General features: G+C 39.6%; 1 protein-coding gene across 3 annotated transcripts in view; it reads right to left on the bottom strand.

Moving 5' to 3' along the window:
* Positions 1-15226, bottom strand: part of GOLGA1 (golgin A1) — a 42347-nt gene extending 27121 nt beyond the window's left edge. For 2 of the 3 annotated variants that reach the window (XR_002137095.3, XM_019728551.3), the window contains exons 1-9: positions 14081-15226; positions 13227-13276; positions 12075-12371; positions 7575-7665; positions 5538-5612; positions 4517-4614; positions 3084-3116; positions 884-1012; positions 402-571 (exon numbers count right to left, since the gene is read on the bottom strand). Coding sequence is in view for 2 of the 3 variants with exons in the window: in XM_019728551.3 (XP_019584110.3) it covers positions 402-571; positions 884-1012; positions 3084-3116; positions 4517-4614; positions 5538-5612; positions 7575-7665; positions 12075-12209 (731 nt within the window). In the remaining variant the exon portion in view is untranslated. Of the gene's footprint in view, positions 1-401; positions 572-883; positions 1013-3083; positions 3117-4516; positions 4615-5537; positions 5613-7574; positions 7666-12074; positions 12372-13226; positions 13277-13732; positions 13998-14080 lie in introns of those variants that run through there. The other variant, XM_019728552.3, reaches the window with a different exon arrangement.
* Between the last annotated feature and the right edge of the window lie 1210 nt (positions 15227-16436).

Here is a 16436-nt window from a genome sequence, read left to right as displayed (position 1 = left end):
TCTAAGACAGTCTTCCACAGGAAAAATACAGATGGTTCTTTGCATGTCAGGGCTGCAGACATTAGTCAAGTGAAGGTTATCATTGGAGAAGACTCCTTGGCTCTCTGAAGCAGAAGCCCAAAGAGAAAAACTCCACCCAGGTTTAAGCAAGAAATCCTGATCTGCCTTTGGCTCAGATACTAAAACAATGAATTGCTCAGTGGGGTTGGAGGGGTTCTGAGCTTAGGCAGGTGAAGGGTGTGGGGGCGTCCTGAGCCCTAGGCAGGTAAGGACAAGCCCAGAAGCCTTTGTCAGAGCTGAGATGGAAAGTGCTGCAATAAGCAATGGGGAAAAGTGGGGCGGGCCATAGCCAGGGTTACACGAACACGGCTTCTCAGGGGCCCCACAGACCAAGCAAGAACCTCTGTTCTTCCAGCGCTGAGTAGTGTCTCTGCAATTCTTCTAGCTTCTGCCTTAAGTCTGATGACATCTGATTGGAAGTTATCAACTCCTCCTGGGTGTGACTGAGTTCTCTGATTCGTGCCTCCAACTCTTGCTCCATTTTCCCCAGACTTTCTTCTTTTTTTAAAAGCTGATAATAAAGATAAAGTTTCATTGAGCCAATACTAAGAAACGTAATTTAAAAAAAACTATGGACCAATAAGAGAAACTTTTATAACATTTTTGTGAGCTTTTAAGTGGCCCAGTAGTTAAACAGAAATAAAAGAAAAAGAAACAGATTTCAAACAGAACTCTTCCACTTTAATAAACTGAAAAACATATGAATATGATTAATATCAAAGACTACTGAGACATGTTTATCAGCACTTACAGAGTGAAGACTAGCAACTCAGAATAGTTAATAACCTATTCAGCATTTAGCTACTAAAACAAAAATGCGCACCATGTGCTTTACTTTACTTAGTTCCTGCTGCTGGAACCCCTCTAATTCATCCATTTCATCTCGTCTTTGGAAAAGATTCAGACTCTGGTTCTTCATTTCCTGTAATTGAGCTGTCAGAAATCTTTTTTCCTATTTGGAAGAAGATGACATCAACTCAGGCAACTAAGGCATTAGAAATCATATTATGTAAGCCGAATTCTTAATAAAGAAAAATCTTAAGGAAATCTGTTGCCAGTAGACAATAATACACTGATAACAGGAAGCTGTACAGTAATATGACCAATATGGTATTATCTACAAATTCTTTAAGTTAAAAATAAATGTGTTTTAAATGATAGTTGTGAAGAAGGGGAATAAGAGCAACAATTACTTAACACTTTAAAGTCTTAAGTTTGATTAGCAATTCCAGATAAACATTTTACATGTCTATTCTCAGTGACAGACTCAACTGGCTAAACACGAATAACTGGAGTATGACTGAATGCCCTTAAAAAATTAGATGTGCTTAAGTATAATAGAACTGAGTTCAGTTAACAAGTTCAGGTAGCAAGTCAACAAAAAGTAGACATGACTGGTGTCAGCAGGTTACAATTTACTTAGCTTCCCGAGGTGGATTCTCATAAGAACAAACCCTGCTGTTGCAATTTCCAATTCTTGAATGAGAAGAAATTTAAAAAGTCTAAAAATAACATTTCCAAAAACCACAGTGGCTTCAAAGACCTATATAGGTGTGTCATTACTCTTTCCTGGTCTAAAATATTTCCCAACACTCCTTTGAAGGGTGAGGGGGAAAGTGAACAATCTCCTTAGTGAGCTAAAGTAGGTTTTATTTAGTTCAGTCCTATATGGATCCCCCTTTAACATAATTTTAAAAGATAAAAAAATAGTCCAATGAGAATTTCAACTACTATAATCGCAAGAGTGTAAGAAAACTTTAATATGACTCATACACCATATTTAAAAAGACCACTATTAACACCATGTTGGGAGCCTTTTTTTAGACACATGCTTCTTCGGGCGACAGACTGACTTTTCTATAAATTTTTCTTTTATAAACGTGTTAAAGAATTGTGATTTAATAATCAGATTTCTGCAGAACACACAAAGAAAGTTGCTGGTTTAACTTGGCGTTTTATCTCAAGAATGGAGCAAAAATAAAACTCAACTGTTTAATAAAATCAACAGTAAATATATTTTGCAACTGAATATATCAATCTAACAAATAATTTTTCTACCATGAAGAGTACTCAATGAAAACAAGGAATGAATGAGGTTGCTGCATATAATTTGGCCTGAAGGCGTTGACTACTGATTATTTTAAATTCAAATATGTTTCTAATTGTAGGTTTGAAATGTCATCTTCCTGTTCATGTCTGGGAGCCAGGAATACATTACATTAGGCACCTATTCAGGGTTAGACAAGCTATGGTGCTAGAATAATCAATTTTCCTCATCTGAGTCTAGCCAGGAGGTTCTCTTATCTCCTTAATGCTGAGTCTGGAGAAATGCCCTGTTTCCCCAAGGCCTCCTCAAAAATCTTCCTAATGTTACCAGAGTGTCAATCAGGGCCCTAGCAGGAAACAGATGGCAGACTCGAATTAGGTATTTTGAGAAGAGTTTAAAAAAAGGACTTTTCAAAGTTCTGGGGCAGGGTAAGAAAACCCAAAAGAGAAAAGTAACAGTGCTAGTAACAGTTGGGCATGAAGGGGCAAAGAGATGAAGAGGTTACAAGAAACGCAGAGAGAGAAACTATGTCAAGAGGATAAACCAAAGGTCCGACTAAAGCTGTGACCTTTGGCCATGGATACCACTACCTGAAGGGATCCCATATGGAGAAGGCTGGGGGAATAAACACCCTGAACACACTCTTCTTCCACACAGAGTTTTTTTTTCATGTTCCCCACTGGTGAAACTCAATCAGAAGCCAGCAGGCAATGGAGCCCTCCTGACGCAGGGCCTATCAGTGTTCAGGTACGCAGACAAAGGTAGGAGAGGGGTGAAAAGCACATATGTCCACGTATAGTGGGAGGGCATACCCACCAACAAAGGGGAGGACAAGAGCTTTTCAAGTCAGTGTTTGATTATCCAGTACCCTGCTTCCAAGAGGTGGTATAGCAATCAGTACACTGGAGAAACCATTTTCCAAGCCCCACCAAAGAGGCCAACATTCATAACAAAACAAAAATACAGATGAACTAACCTTTTCAAGATGATCCATTTTTTCTGACCATTCCTAAAACAACAAAAAAGTACAGTTTCCAGGGAAGAGTATCAGTAATATCGAGATTTTCAGAAAACAAAACAACCTACCCCCACCCCCAAAGCAACCCATCAACCAAACAAAATAGCAAATAAAAAAACCCCATAAAGTTAGCTCAATATTTTAAAAGCCAAGAGTCCTAAAGGAAGAAAATGAACTTAGTATAAAATTCTAGAACACCAACATAAGCCTGAAGATTTTTACTGAGCAGAGCACCCAAAGCTATTTCTGCTGTTCTGATACAGCTTTTCAGCTTATTCCTGAGTGTTTTTCCATGATTACTCTTATAATTTCTTGGGAGTGGGTATCTGGGACCAGCCAAGTTGGTGACTCTTCAGTTGATGTTTAGAAATTAATTTACTGAAAGGGAGGGTCTTCAGCAGCCCCTAATAATTACTTTGCTTCTTATCTTGATTTTACCAATATGTTTTATGCCATCTGGTATAAGTTAAAGGGATTATGCCCCTTACACACAAATCATACAATAGGGGAAAAAATATCCAACGGTACAAAAGGCCACATCTCAAGTGCCTACAGTCCAAATCCACCAATTTTAGATTACTTCTTCATTTACATACACTCATACCATAGCTACCCACTAAGTATTGGTGAATGATCTTTTTCTGGCTAGTAATGTCCTAGATGACAACTATACACTAAAAAACCAACCAACCAACCACCCCACCTACTGTAGGTAAATTACAGATTTTCTTAAATGCAACATAATATCATAAAGTGACCCTGTCTTAATAAGCCAGAATTATCGTAATAACACCTTGATGCTTATCTTAAGTTTAACATGCCATTAAACAAAATATACTTTATTGTGATAACACATAATAGCATTCTTTTCATTTCTTATTGTCATTCATTCAGCATTTTCAGTGCATGGTTCTAATGAGATCATAGGAGTTCCCTCCTACCTAGCTGGCTGGAATTGAAGAAATTGGAGAATAGAGCTTTTGACAACTATGTCATCATGTATGATGCTAGCGAGATAGCATCTTCTCCACTATAAAAGGCAAGTGTTTTGGGTGTAGGTTTTGAGTCAGGTTTTTACAGGACAGAGACCTTTTCCCTTACTGTGGGGTGTGCTACCAGATTATGGATACAATATTTCCCTTCTCCATTTTACAAAGCTACATAGTTGTAGAATGATACCCTCACATTCTGGACACATTTCATGATTATAACTATAAATTTTCTTGATAATTTCCCACCCTGAGGCCAACTGAAATCTCAAAGAACTTATATAGCATTCCTTTCCTCCTAGATTGTAAATATTTTCTACCAGGTTAATGTCATGGTTTTTGAAATCATGTCAGTAAGTGAAATCTTTCCACCAGTCTTGGGCAGTGTCACATATTAAATACCTGGTCCTTTCTGGCTAATGCCAAAGCCAGTCCTTCTGCCATTTTGGCTCTGTTGGCTTGGAATGTCTCATTCTGCTCTTGAAATTTCCGCATGGAAGCTGTTAACAAAGAGGCTCTATTTGAGACATGGAAATATTTCAGAAACAGCATGACAAATGGCCCATGTGATTACTTTACAATTTGTTACCTAACAAAAAAGACTAAGGTCACATAAGTGAATTATGAGACTGGGAAAAATCTGATCCATCTCGACTTTCCCAGAATCTTTTGGCCTTAGTAATAGACCACAGTTTCTTATTTCTTTGTTTCCTGTTGTTTTTGTTTTTTGTAATAGTCAAATATATACATTTAGGAGATGCTCAAAGGAATGACAGAACTCTGAGTTAGGTAAATTGCCAGAAAACAACAATGCTGTTGTTAAGTGATGGCTTTCCCACTTACCAGAATTAAAAACAAATATCAAAACAAAGCAACACACACAAAAAACCCTTTCCTTCACTTTGTTTTCCTTTAAAAAAATGTTAGTATATCAACAGAAAATAAACGTCTACTTCTGTTAGTATCTTTCTTCAATTGAACCCAAAGGAGAACGTATAATTTGGGGGGACTAAACAAAATGCTCTATTGTTGGAGGAGCGATGACAGAGATTTCCCCCCGTTACTGAACATAGCAGCGATGAAGCTATGACGAGAATCGAAGTCTCCTAATCTAGGCCCAAGGGCCAGGCACTAAGTTTTACTAAAATCTAAGGGCAGCCAATAAAATGGTCAGTTGGATAGAAAGAAGCCGCTACACACAACAACCTTCTAAGAAGCATGCCCATAAGTCAACATAAATACAAATTGTATGCTACTAAATATCAAACAAAAGTTATATCAACCTGATTAAGACATACTGTATACTACATGTAAAATAAAGATTTGCACTATGACAAAGGACAAACTTAATCATACACTACTGTTTCATTTTAAAAAACTAAACCCTAAAAAGATTGAAAAAAACAGGAAAAAAAATACGTACAATCCTGGTGTTTTTCTAATGCAATTTCAAGCTTCTCTTTTATCTTCTGCAAGTTTCGGACCTGTTCAGCATAGTCTTGGGTGAGGACGATGACGCACATACCAGGAATGGACAAACATCAGGAAAGGAAGTTAATTAAACAAAAATATGAGTGAAAATGATGATGATTTTCTCAGCCTGAAAACCTTTCCTGTTAAGGAAAGCTAGGCAGACAGCCTCCCGTTAACAATGAACAACACAGGCAAACAGGTACAGTACAAACTCTTCACGGTGTAAATGGTGAATACAAATAGGCAGATTCATTTAGCCTTGATAAAGACCAAGAATTGGGCCTGGTCTGGTCATCAGAAATGCCCTGTGATGAAAACCAGTATTATCTTACTACTTAATTTCAAATCTCAGTTTTCACTTCCCCTTCCAGGTTTAGCAGGCTGGATCAAAGGGGACTCACTAAATAGCTCACTTACAGTCCATCCCACTGAGTAACAGTGGTTAGGGCAATAGCAAATACCTTACCACAGTACTGTCTATACAGTGAAAGTACTTTCTGCTCTAGAAAAGTCAGCTTCCTTTCTACACAGAAACTGAGTTGCCATCTCAGGTCAAAGTCAGAATTACCTGAGTGCCAAAGATAGTATGGTACAGTGGAAAGTAGACAGGCTTTAGTTCAAATCCTAACTCTGTCAGTCCTTAAGCAAATTATTGATCCTAAGTATTAGTTTCTTCATTTATCAAGTGATATTAATTGTACCTTCCTCAAAGGATGTATTAAATAATAAACTAAGGTTTTATATGCCTTAAGCTCCTGGCACGCACTGCTCAATAAAAGGTAGCTGCTACTATTGTTGTTATTCATCCTAACCTACAGGAAAATACCCAGAACCTAAGTGGGCTCAATAAATGTCAGTTCTCGTCCCTGTCTCTTCTTCTCTAACATAAGTCAAGCCCAAACTATTCTTCTGTCTGTTCTCGGGAGGGTACGTATTATTTTGTAGCTTCCTCCACAGCATTAAACAAATGTAAAGTTATTTCACTTGCTACTGACATTTTTCACGGTAGGGGTAACAAGATGGTAACAATTAAATTCAAAGCAGATGGTAATTTAAAAGTATAGATTCTAGCATCAAGCAAATCTGAATTTGGATCCCAGCTCTACCACCTACTACCTGTGTGACCGTAACCTCACTAAGCCTAATATGGCCATAGTAAGGACAAAATGAGATAATGAACTACTTAGTAGCTGTGAGCTATACTATGGACCTTTGGTAACTGTACAAACACAGATATTTCACATATGATTTGGTGAATTTTGTAGTTTACTGCTTTCACTCCAATAAAATGGGCATAAAGCCAAGGGACAAAAACACAAGCGCCACTGACCACTTCACAGGATGAAGCTTTCAAAATATATCTACTGGCAGAAACCAAGATAAGAACTCACAACTCATTAACAAACATGCCCTGCTCAGGCAAAGGATATAATGGGAGGTCTATAAATTGCAAAGTGCATACAAAAGACATAATGAGTTACCGCTTCTATAATACATAGGTGTTGAAGTTAGAAATATTCCTGAAAAGTGGCCCAAAGGCCAGAATGACACTTAACATAGGTGATGTGTAGCTGTAGCAAGTGGCGACATAGCACCAAAGCCCTGTAGTGCTGCAGGGCCTAACATCCAGTGGCCATTCCCTGTAAACGGTACCCCATACCCCTCTGCACCTGAAAGCAAGCGATGCTAATGGCTAAAAGACAGTCATTTCTATTCTGCATATACTTTTAATCCTTTTATACCCATGGCTAGAAACCGCAGGAGCAGGAAAACATAAGTTGGTGTTTTTTTTAAATCTTAAAACTCAATTTTGAATGTACACTATTTAGTACACTAACAAAAGAAAGGAACAAAAGGGGTACAAATCACACCTTTTTGACTACGAAGATCAAAAAATGTCAAAATAACTATAAGGCTATTTTACAGGGAGAGTGGGTCAAGCAAGGCAAATGTCCTGTGTTTGCTTTGTATGAGTTCTTAGACATACCAGAAAGTCTGGCCTCTAGTTTCCGTATCTGCTCATTCCTTCTCAAAAGCTGAGAGGAAAGATCTTCTCTGGAGCTGCTTCCATCAGAAGCCTGTTGAGATAGACACAAGAAGAGGTGGTATTCATACATGGGTTTTCAATAGTGTGAGACCACAATACTGAACCAGAAAGCAACCACTGTTATTTTAGATTTGGTTACACTTTAATTGTAATCTCTGAAAAGCTTCTTAACTCACCTGGGGCCTAGCTTCTCTACTGTAAAGTAGAAGCAACACTAGCTCCATCTATAATGTGGAGGAGATACAAGACGCTAAACAGATAAAGTGTGTGTGTGTGTGTGTGTGTGTATGTGTATACACATGCTATTGGAATCCATTATGATTATACCATAATTATGTACCAAGTACGTAATACAAAAAATATGTTTTCAGTGACAAAAAAGGAAACCACTTTATTTTTCCAAAGGTAATGCCCTGGGAGAAAGAGAAGTTTCTTTAGTAAGGGATCAAAGGCTGGTCTGTGATTAAGAAACACAATCACTGACATTGATAGTTTCGCTATCTTCATCTATAAAACAAAGGGAGGTCAATCTAAAGCTCTAAAACGCATCAAAAAGCTTAGCAGATAATACACATTCAATAAATCAAGATATTAACGGGACATCAACTTTCCCCAACAATCTACATTGTCTTAAAACATATGGGCACTTTTATTACTTTGGATACTGCTTACTACTGCTCCTAAATAACTTGCTTTATCTTTTTCCCTTTGATTATAAATTTTTTTAAAATACAGAAGAGTAGGGAGAATGGTTTAATGAACATTCTCTACCTATTTTAACAATTGCTATTATTTTCCTATATTTGCTTCATCAGTTTTTATTTTACCAAAGTACTTTAAATAACAGACATCATGACATTTCAGCCTAAGTACTTTGAAAAACATTTCTAAAATAAAAGGACATTTTCCTTTGTAACCACAATACTATTATCACACCTAACAAAATTAAAAATAATAGTAGCTAATATCTAGTCATGTTTCCCTATTTTATTCTCAAAATGTCTTTAAAGGTAATTGAACAATTCACTTTAAATATTCACTTACCTGTCTAGCCACCTGCCCATCCAACATTTCCTGAGACTCTGTATAGTGTATAATTAAGAGGGAGTCTCTGGAGGGGGAAGGCCCAGGCTAAAGTCCCATCTTCACCACTTACAAAGTATAACAACTTGGGCCAGTTAGCCAACTTGTCTGTGCATCGGTTTTCTCATATGTAAACTATTATAACAGGTATGTCTACTTCACAGAACTGTGATGAGGACTAAATAAATCAGTACTTGTCAAGTCCCTAAAACAGAGCCTGGCACATAATTAGTTTTAATACATGTCGTGTATTATTAGTAGAAGCTATGATTATTACTGTTAGTGAGACAGCCTATTCTCAGCATTGTGCTAAGCACTGGAAATAGTGGTAAAACAAAGAGTCCCTTCCTAAAACAGCAGCAACTGCAGCGACCACTAATTATGAAATACTTGTTAAGAGCCAGGCACTATACTACAAAATGTTTTACATATTTTGCAGAAGAAGACTTAACATCATAGGCCTGAGACTGCTGTCCTTAGCAAGGCCTGCTTGTAAGGTTAGCCCTTGGCTGGCCGATGGGAACTTAGATTTTTGCAAGGGTTCCCACTATTCCTGATAAAAATGGCTCACTGTACCTACACTGATTGTACAAGAAAATATGGTTTATGCTGAACACCTTTCCTTCTGAGAGTCTGGAGTGTTGATAAACTCTAGGTAGAGGTGCCTACCTGACTACCTCCCAATAAAATCCCTGGGGACTGAATCTCTAACGAGCTTCTCTGGTGGACATTTTATCCGTGTTGTCACAAATCTTTGCTGGGAGAGTTAAGTGTGTCCTATGTAACTCCACTGGGAGAAGACTCTTGGAAGCTCGTGCCTGGTTTCCTCCAGGCTTTGCCCCATACACCTCTTCCCTTTGTGGATTATGCTTTGGATCCTTTCACCATAATAAATGATAGCAGAGAGTAGAACTATATGCTGAGTCCTGTGAGTCCTCCTCATGAATAATCAAACCTTGGGGTGAACAATGGGATCCCCTAACACACATACTTTAATAAAGACAGGTACCGTTCCGATCCCTGTTTTTCAGGTGTAGAAACTAAGGCATAAAAAGTGAAGGAATTTGCCTAAAGTCACACAATAACGATGGAGCAGGGAAGCAAATACAGGTCTGACTCCATAACCTGACCTGAGTTCCCAAGTGCTAAACTCTACTGCGTCTCATAAAACTTCCAGTTTTAGTGGGAGAGACAAATAAGCAAATCATCAACAACAATGCAGTGTAATAGGTACTCTTATAGAGGTAAGAAGGAGACCAGGAACCATATTCAGCTAAGAGGGATAAAAGGTCAAGGGGGCTTCCTGGAAGCAATGTGAGCCCAGTCTTGCAGGAAGCACAAGAGTATGTCAGAGGACACCAAAGTGAAAGGAGAAAATAGGCGATATTCCAGAGAGAGGAAAGAGCATATGCAAACATTTGTAAGCACGAAGGAATGTTGTCCATTCCAGAAAGCGCAGTAAGTGCAATATGGCTGGAGCACAGGGTGTAGGAAAGTAGAGTGAGAAGAGGCTGGATAGGGAAGCTGTGATAAAACCATGAGAGTTTACCATTATACTATACTAATGAGTTTGCACTTTCTCCTGAACATGATGGGGAAGCCACTGAGGAGTTGTAAGCATTGGAGAGACCTGAACCGATCTGCTTTGGGAGTTACTAGGGGTCACATTTGTCCAAGAAACAAAGACAGCCTAGAATAAAATGGAAGGAAATGAACTACTAGTAAATGGAATGGAGAAGCAAGTTTGAGATATTTAGGAGATGGAAGCCAAATACTTGTTGATTGGACATCAAAAAGTGAAGGAGGGAAGAGTCCAAAATGCCTCCAAGATTTCCTGTTGGTGATTTTGGAGGATGAAAGTGCACATGTGAAAACGGAGTTAATGAATTCAGTTTTGTTGATTTTAGAATTTGAGATACCAGAGGAAAAAAACATCTGGTTGGAGAAATACACGCAGTGTGATACAAGGGTCTGAAGACAGGGAGTGAGGATATGGTAAATTCAAATAGGTTACTTTAGAAGTCTCAGAGCAAAGCATTTCCTGAATTCAGACAAATCTGTATATCTGGAATACATCTGAGGTGAGAGTACTCATTTAGCATGTCAGCACGAAGGGAAGGCAGGTACTTCTGCCACAGAACTCTGCATTAAAACTATCTCCGTCAGCCTGGTGATCAAATGTGTATTCATATTTCCTGTTAAATATAGATGCCAATGATAATTTAGATCTGGCAATCTTATTGTTCCACCCCAATAACCTGATAGCTTCTGCCATGTAATCTGATCCATTCAAGTAGCATAAGAAAGGAGAAGGAAAACTCATCTGACCATGGAAACAACTCAAGTGTCTATCACCAGGGATAAACAGAGATAAACTGTGGCCTTTTCAAATGATGGAATCTTATACAGCAGTAAAAATAAATGACCCACAGCTTCGTGTAAAACAGATGCATTTTAGAAACATGTTGAGTTTCAAAAAAAAAAAAGGAAGTCCAAGAAGACTATAGTATACTATTTTTATAAAGTCCAAAACTTAGCAACATTAAACAACACATTTTTTGAATATATACATATATTCAAGTTTATGAATATATACATTCCTGGTAGGGTATTTTAAAAAGCAAGGGAATGATAAACACAACATTTAGGATAGTGGTTATTTGAGAGGAGGGAGGGGGAAAGGGTTTTGGAAAGGACCATACAAGTGGCTTTAACAGGATTGATAATGTTCTAGTTCTTTTTGGATAGGTGCAGGTTAACAAGCATTCACTTTTATACTTTACATTTACATTATATACATTCTTTTACATATATCAAGAATTACAAACCTTTTTAAAAAAGTTATCTGACTTTAAGAGGATCCTGTCATATGCCAAAGACGTACTTTAATCCTAAGGCATGACATTTACCTAACATAACACAGCAGCATCCTCATTTTTAGAAATCTTTCCAACCACAGCTTCTTTACAAATAAGGGACATACTGCAGTCATCAGTGCCATCTTTCCATCAACTTTCCTAGTAAAAGAGTGCACTCTGGCACACCGCCAACTCAGGGAGACCTTGTCAAGCAACAATTAAAGTATGTACATATGCAGAGACAACAGGCTGAAGTATTTTGAGAAATGAAATGTAAAATGAAAAGGTACATAGACGGAAAAAGAGTCCACGAAGACCACGTACAAGAGGACAATGCAGAGAATATGGAAAAGCACCTCAGAATAAGAAGCATCACAGATAAACTATAAATAATCCTGCAATCTTAAAAGAAAACACTTATTGGAAGGATTCCCTGAACTATTGTTTTAAAAATATATTAAGACAGTAGCAAACATTAAAAACTCATGAAGATACTTACAAAGTCATCTCCTGAGTCGGCTCCCATAGAGGCAACCGATTCCTTGCTCACCGACCGTGGGATCCTGGTAGCACCTCCTGGCTTCTGGGAGACAGCAGTCTCTTCTGCAATTTTCTTCTTTAATTTTGCAAACATTTTGCTGTGTGGCTATCCTGCACTGATGACCACTCTTGAACCACCACAGTGGTCCTTAGGCCAGCAACCAGGAATTCTGAGAGGTGCCTAAAAAGCTTCAGACATCCAAGCTAGCTGCATTCCCCCTTAAATGTAGGCCAAGGACCTATGGCAACACAGTATCTGTAAATTAGATGAAAGAGAGCTGAGTTGCTAGGCTAAGCTTCAGGTTTCAAAATTACATTTCATAATTTTGCACGTATACTTAAAAGAACACAATTACTAAACATTTAAAAAGCACGCAGGTCCTTCATATGCATGTACAGATAAGGAAACCCAGTCCTGAGTAGGTGAAGTGATGTGCCAAAGATTGTGTGACTAAGTGGCAGGGCTGGTATTTGAACTCAGGACTATGACTCACAAGTCCTCAGTCTTTTTTTAAATTACACCACGTTGGCTATGGCATATAACACATTAAATATAATTTTCCAGGGAAAATATTAACAACACGTAATGCTTTTTAATCCATCTCCCAATATTAACTACAGTTTAGTGGGGTTTTTTTTTTTTTATGTGTTTTTTTTTTAGATGAAGACAAAAACATGTAATGCAATTTGGAGAAAAAGTGTTATGTTCTAGTGTTTCAGGACGGTTTACAATCAGCTGTTAACTAGAAAATGCCGACAACCAGGAAAAGACCAGGCAAGCCAGACAATTACATTATGTAGGCATCAGATATCCTTAAACGTTTCCTGCAAATGCTGTATGGTTCTCTTTAAGGGTGATTAAAATTACTTCAAATCAGTTTCTTTTCTTCAGAATGTTTTACATGATATTCGAGATTCAAACATCTTTTCCTCGCAGTGGTGTACGAAACACTAATATTCTGGTTCCAACCTTAACTTTTCATGTTTTGTGGAGGCTACCCAAGCTCTGCTTCCTAAGATCTGCAAATGCCTTTCCACTTCAGATCATCCATTTAAGTTTGTACAATATTTCAAAAACTTTACCTTCAAAGTCTGTAAACCACCTACTCACCTGGATTATCTACTAGATTTAAAACAGATTGGAGGTCAAAGCATTCTGCCCTGCATAAAGACAAAGATAAAATGAACTGGATATTTCCTTTGAAGTGTAAGGCCAAAATGTTGGGGGGTGGAAGTGGAAGAGGAGAGAGAGGAATGAAGGAGAGAGGGCGAAAATCTGTCACTGCCACAATCCTCAGGGGGCTACCCTCCCTCACCCTGGTCTCCTTTGCAGTTGTTGACTTGCCTAAGAGTTTCACCCACAGGTACAAACAATAGAATCTCTCACTGCAGTAGATGCCTAAATTCACTTCGCATTGGGAGCCCTGAGCAAAACAACTTGAATGAGATTAAGATTTCCCAGGGCCAGTATTTATTTCTCAGTTGATTCTGACAGTCACACAATTTACCTGGCCAGACCCCTGCGCCTTGCCTAGCACTAAGAAAGTCGCCGAGAAAAAGGATGGCTAAGTTAGGTAAAAGACAGCTGCCTATCGCCCAGGAAGGCAGGCAAGGTACCTGCCATGGCAGTCTGGATCTCATTCCCTCAGGCTCCTTCCAGACCCGCCCGTGCGTGGACTGTCAAAGAAGGAAGGGACCCCACATCTCTCCCTTTGACAGCAGGGAAACTGAGACCCAGAGAGGAGTGACTTGTCAAAGGTCGAGCAGGGGTGGTTCCCGGAACCCTAGGCTCTAGACTCCCAGGCCGGGCAGCCCGCCTCTGTCCCCACCCTCGCCCTTTCAGCACCCCGGTACCGCCCCCCGCCTTGGGTATTGGGTCAACCCCGTCCGGGCCGCTTTGGGGGCAGACCGAGGCCACTGAAAGAATGAGGGACCTGCTCACGTCTCCGACCCCCACCCGCGCACCTGCCGCTCTGTGGGCAGCCCGCAGAGCCCCGCCTCCCGGGCCTCCCGTGAACGCCGCGCGCGTCACCAGCCCCCACGGCCGGCCGGCGAGAGGAGCAGCGACCCGGAACCGCACCTCTACCAGCGCGCCGGAAGTGGCTTGCGCGTGGAGCCGCCCCGCCGCGCGCATGCGCCCCAGAGCGGGCTCCGCGGCCGACGGCGTGAGCTTTGGGCGGCGGTTGGGCCTGACCGGCTGGAGGGCGCGGGCGCGGGCGCTCCCTTGGGCCGGACCGCCACGTCAGCAAGCGGACAGTCCCACGAATGGTGACTGGGTGGCTGAAGCCTTTCTTTTTTTTTTAAAGGAGACGATGCGGAGCGGGGTAAGTGGGAGGAGCCTCGTGGAAAAAGGTAAAGAACCCAATTGGTGGTGGGGCCAGCGTGTGCTGTGCCGGTAGAAACCCCACGCGGTGGCTGCGCTGGGCCAGCCCTCTCCCTGCATCCCAATCCCACACACCCTACACAGCTGCCTTGTCTTGGGTAGGTGATCGCTCCAAGTTCGTGCCCCTCTGTGGCTCCATAAATTAGTGCTGGGACCTCACGCCTCGTGTTACACGTTTTATATTGCATCCCAGGACAGACATGTACCACTGACAGAAGTTTCCAAAATCATATCCTCAGTATATTACTGCACTCAGATATATTGGATTTCGTTAAAAAGCACGCTGGTGGCAGCCCACTACACTCATTTCACTAATGGGGCTCCCATTTTTAACATATGAAGCAAGTCCAGAGAGGTAAAACTGCATTGTACAAAGTTACAGTGACAAATTAGTAGCCTACATCAGATCTCTAGACTCCTCAGTGCCAACCAAGCCAAGCATTCCAAATTGGAGTTGCTCTTCTTGCCCCAGACCCAAAGGTCAGCAGCTTCCACCCGATTCCCCAGAAACAACCCCTCCCTCTGTGTGTCCCAGTTCTGACCACCAGGAGCAGGGATGGGGAAAAAAACCAAGACTAGGACTCAGAAGAAATCTACAAACTAGAATAGCATTGAATCCACAACCCCCAAATAGTTTAAAATGTCTGAGGCATTAAAGGAGCAAGCAAACTAATAGTTTAGCACTTATGTTGTCAACAATTCTTAAGTACAAAAACTTTAAGCAAATAATGTTTATTTTTATATTGATGATACACTTAATATATACGTGAATTCAAGATACAAAATTCATTTACAAGAGTTCACACCTGATGAATGTAGTCACATTCCTAGAGAACACTTATCAATGCAAAAATGCTTTCAATACACTGACAACAAAAATCAAATATTCTGTAATCTGGTTATTCAGTGAACATCAAACTGACTAAATGTTTAACTTTCCATCCTCTAGTATTTTAAGTGCCCTCAAGGTGGTAGGCACTATATAACAGAAGAAAACATTGGAAAGACAGGGGCCTACTGAATCCAATCTGCAGAATCACAGTGTTTACTCTGAAATTCAGTTAGTGAAGTAGTTAGTGAAAGGCTTACTATCCTTTATGACAGATCACTTATACAAGAGTCAAAAGTGATGAACTCAAGAAAATAAAATGTTTCAATAACCTCTCGATTTCTAAAATCTATGAAGTATTAATCGTAAGAGACAAAGCAAAAAGAGGCTGCTGAAAAGGAACGTAACAAAAACATCCTTAAGAGTATGTCTGGCTAAAGCAATTTAGAAACACAACAGACAAGACTTTTACAATACCACAAACGGTCAAGTCAAATGATATTGACAATATAATTTCCCCCCTTAGTCATTGGTAGTAAATAGTCCCTTCAAAATTTACTCTACTGATAATATATATATAATGGTTTGCTGTCTCACAGAGCTGAGTTAATGGATTTTGTTCTACAGTATTAACTCACAGTACCCAAAATTTAATACAAATGAGCAACAAGACTGTCTCAAGGATGACAGTGATCTGTAAATAGCTAGATAGGCAACCAAACAGCTTCATTATTTGCACGACAGATTAGCGGCACTTGGATAAGAACTGTTACATGAAAATTATTGTGCTTCATTCTCGAGAAGAGCTAATAACAACTCTATAATCCCTAAAGTGTTACAATTCTATAACATTTCAGTTACAGACAAGCACAATTTTAAAAAAGTATTTCACACCACTAGAAAATCACGTAATTATACTCTCCAAATGTAATTTCTGCTATGAATGAAACAAGTGCATTTCTGCCTAATATCCATAACATAGACAATAGGTTCACCATTATTTTCAGGGGAAAAAGATATTCAACCTTACAATGGAAACTGCTCAGAGAAAATAATGTGGCCTGAAATGACAATAATCTTTTGCACAAAGTAAGAGATGACTTATAACT

Source organism: Rhinolophus sinicus, chromosome 16 (genome assembly GCF_057876585.1).
Source record: "Rhinolophus sinicus isolate RSI-liver-muscle chromosome 16, RSI-T2T, whole genome shotgun sequence".
NCBI lineage: Eukaryota > Metazoa > Chordata > Mammalia > Chiroptera > Rhinolophidae > Rhinolophus > Rhinolophus sinicus.
Note: the sequence above shows the minus strand (reverse complement) of the source record. Positions and strands in the feature narration are given on the sequence as shown.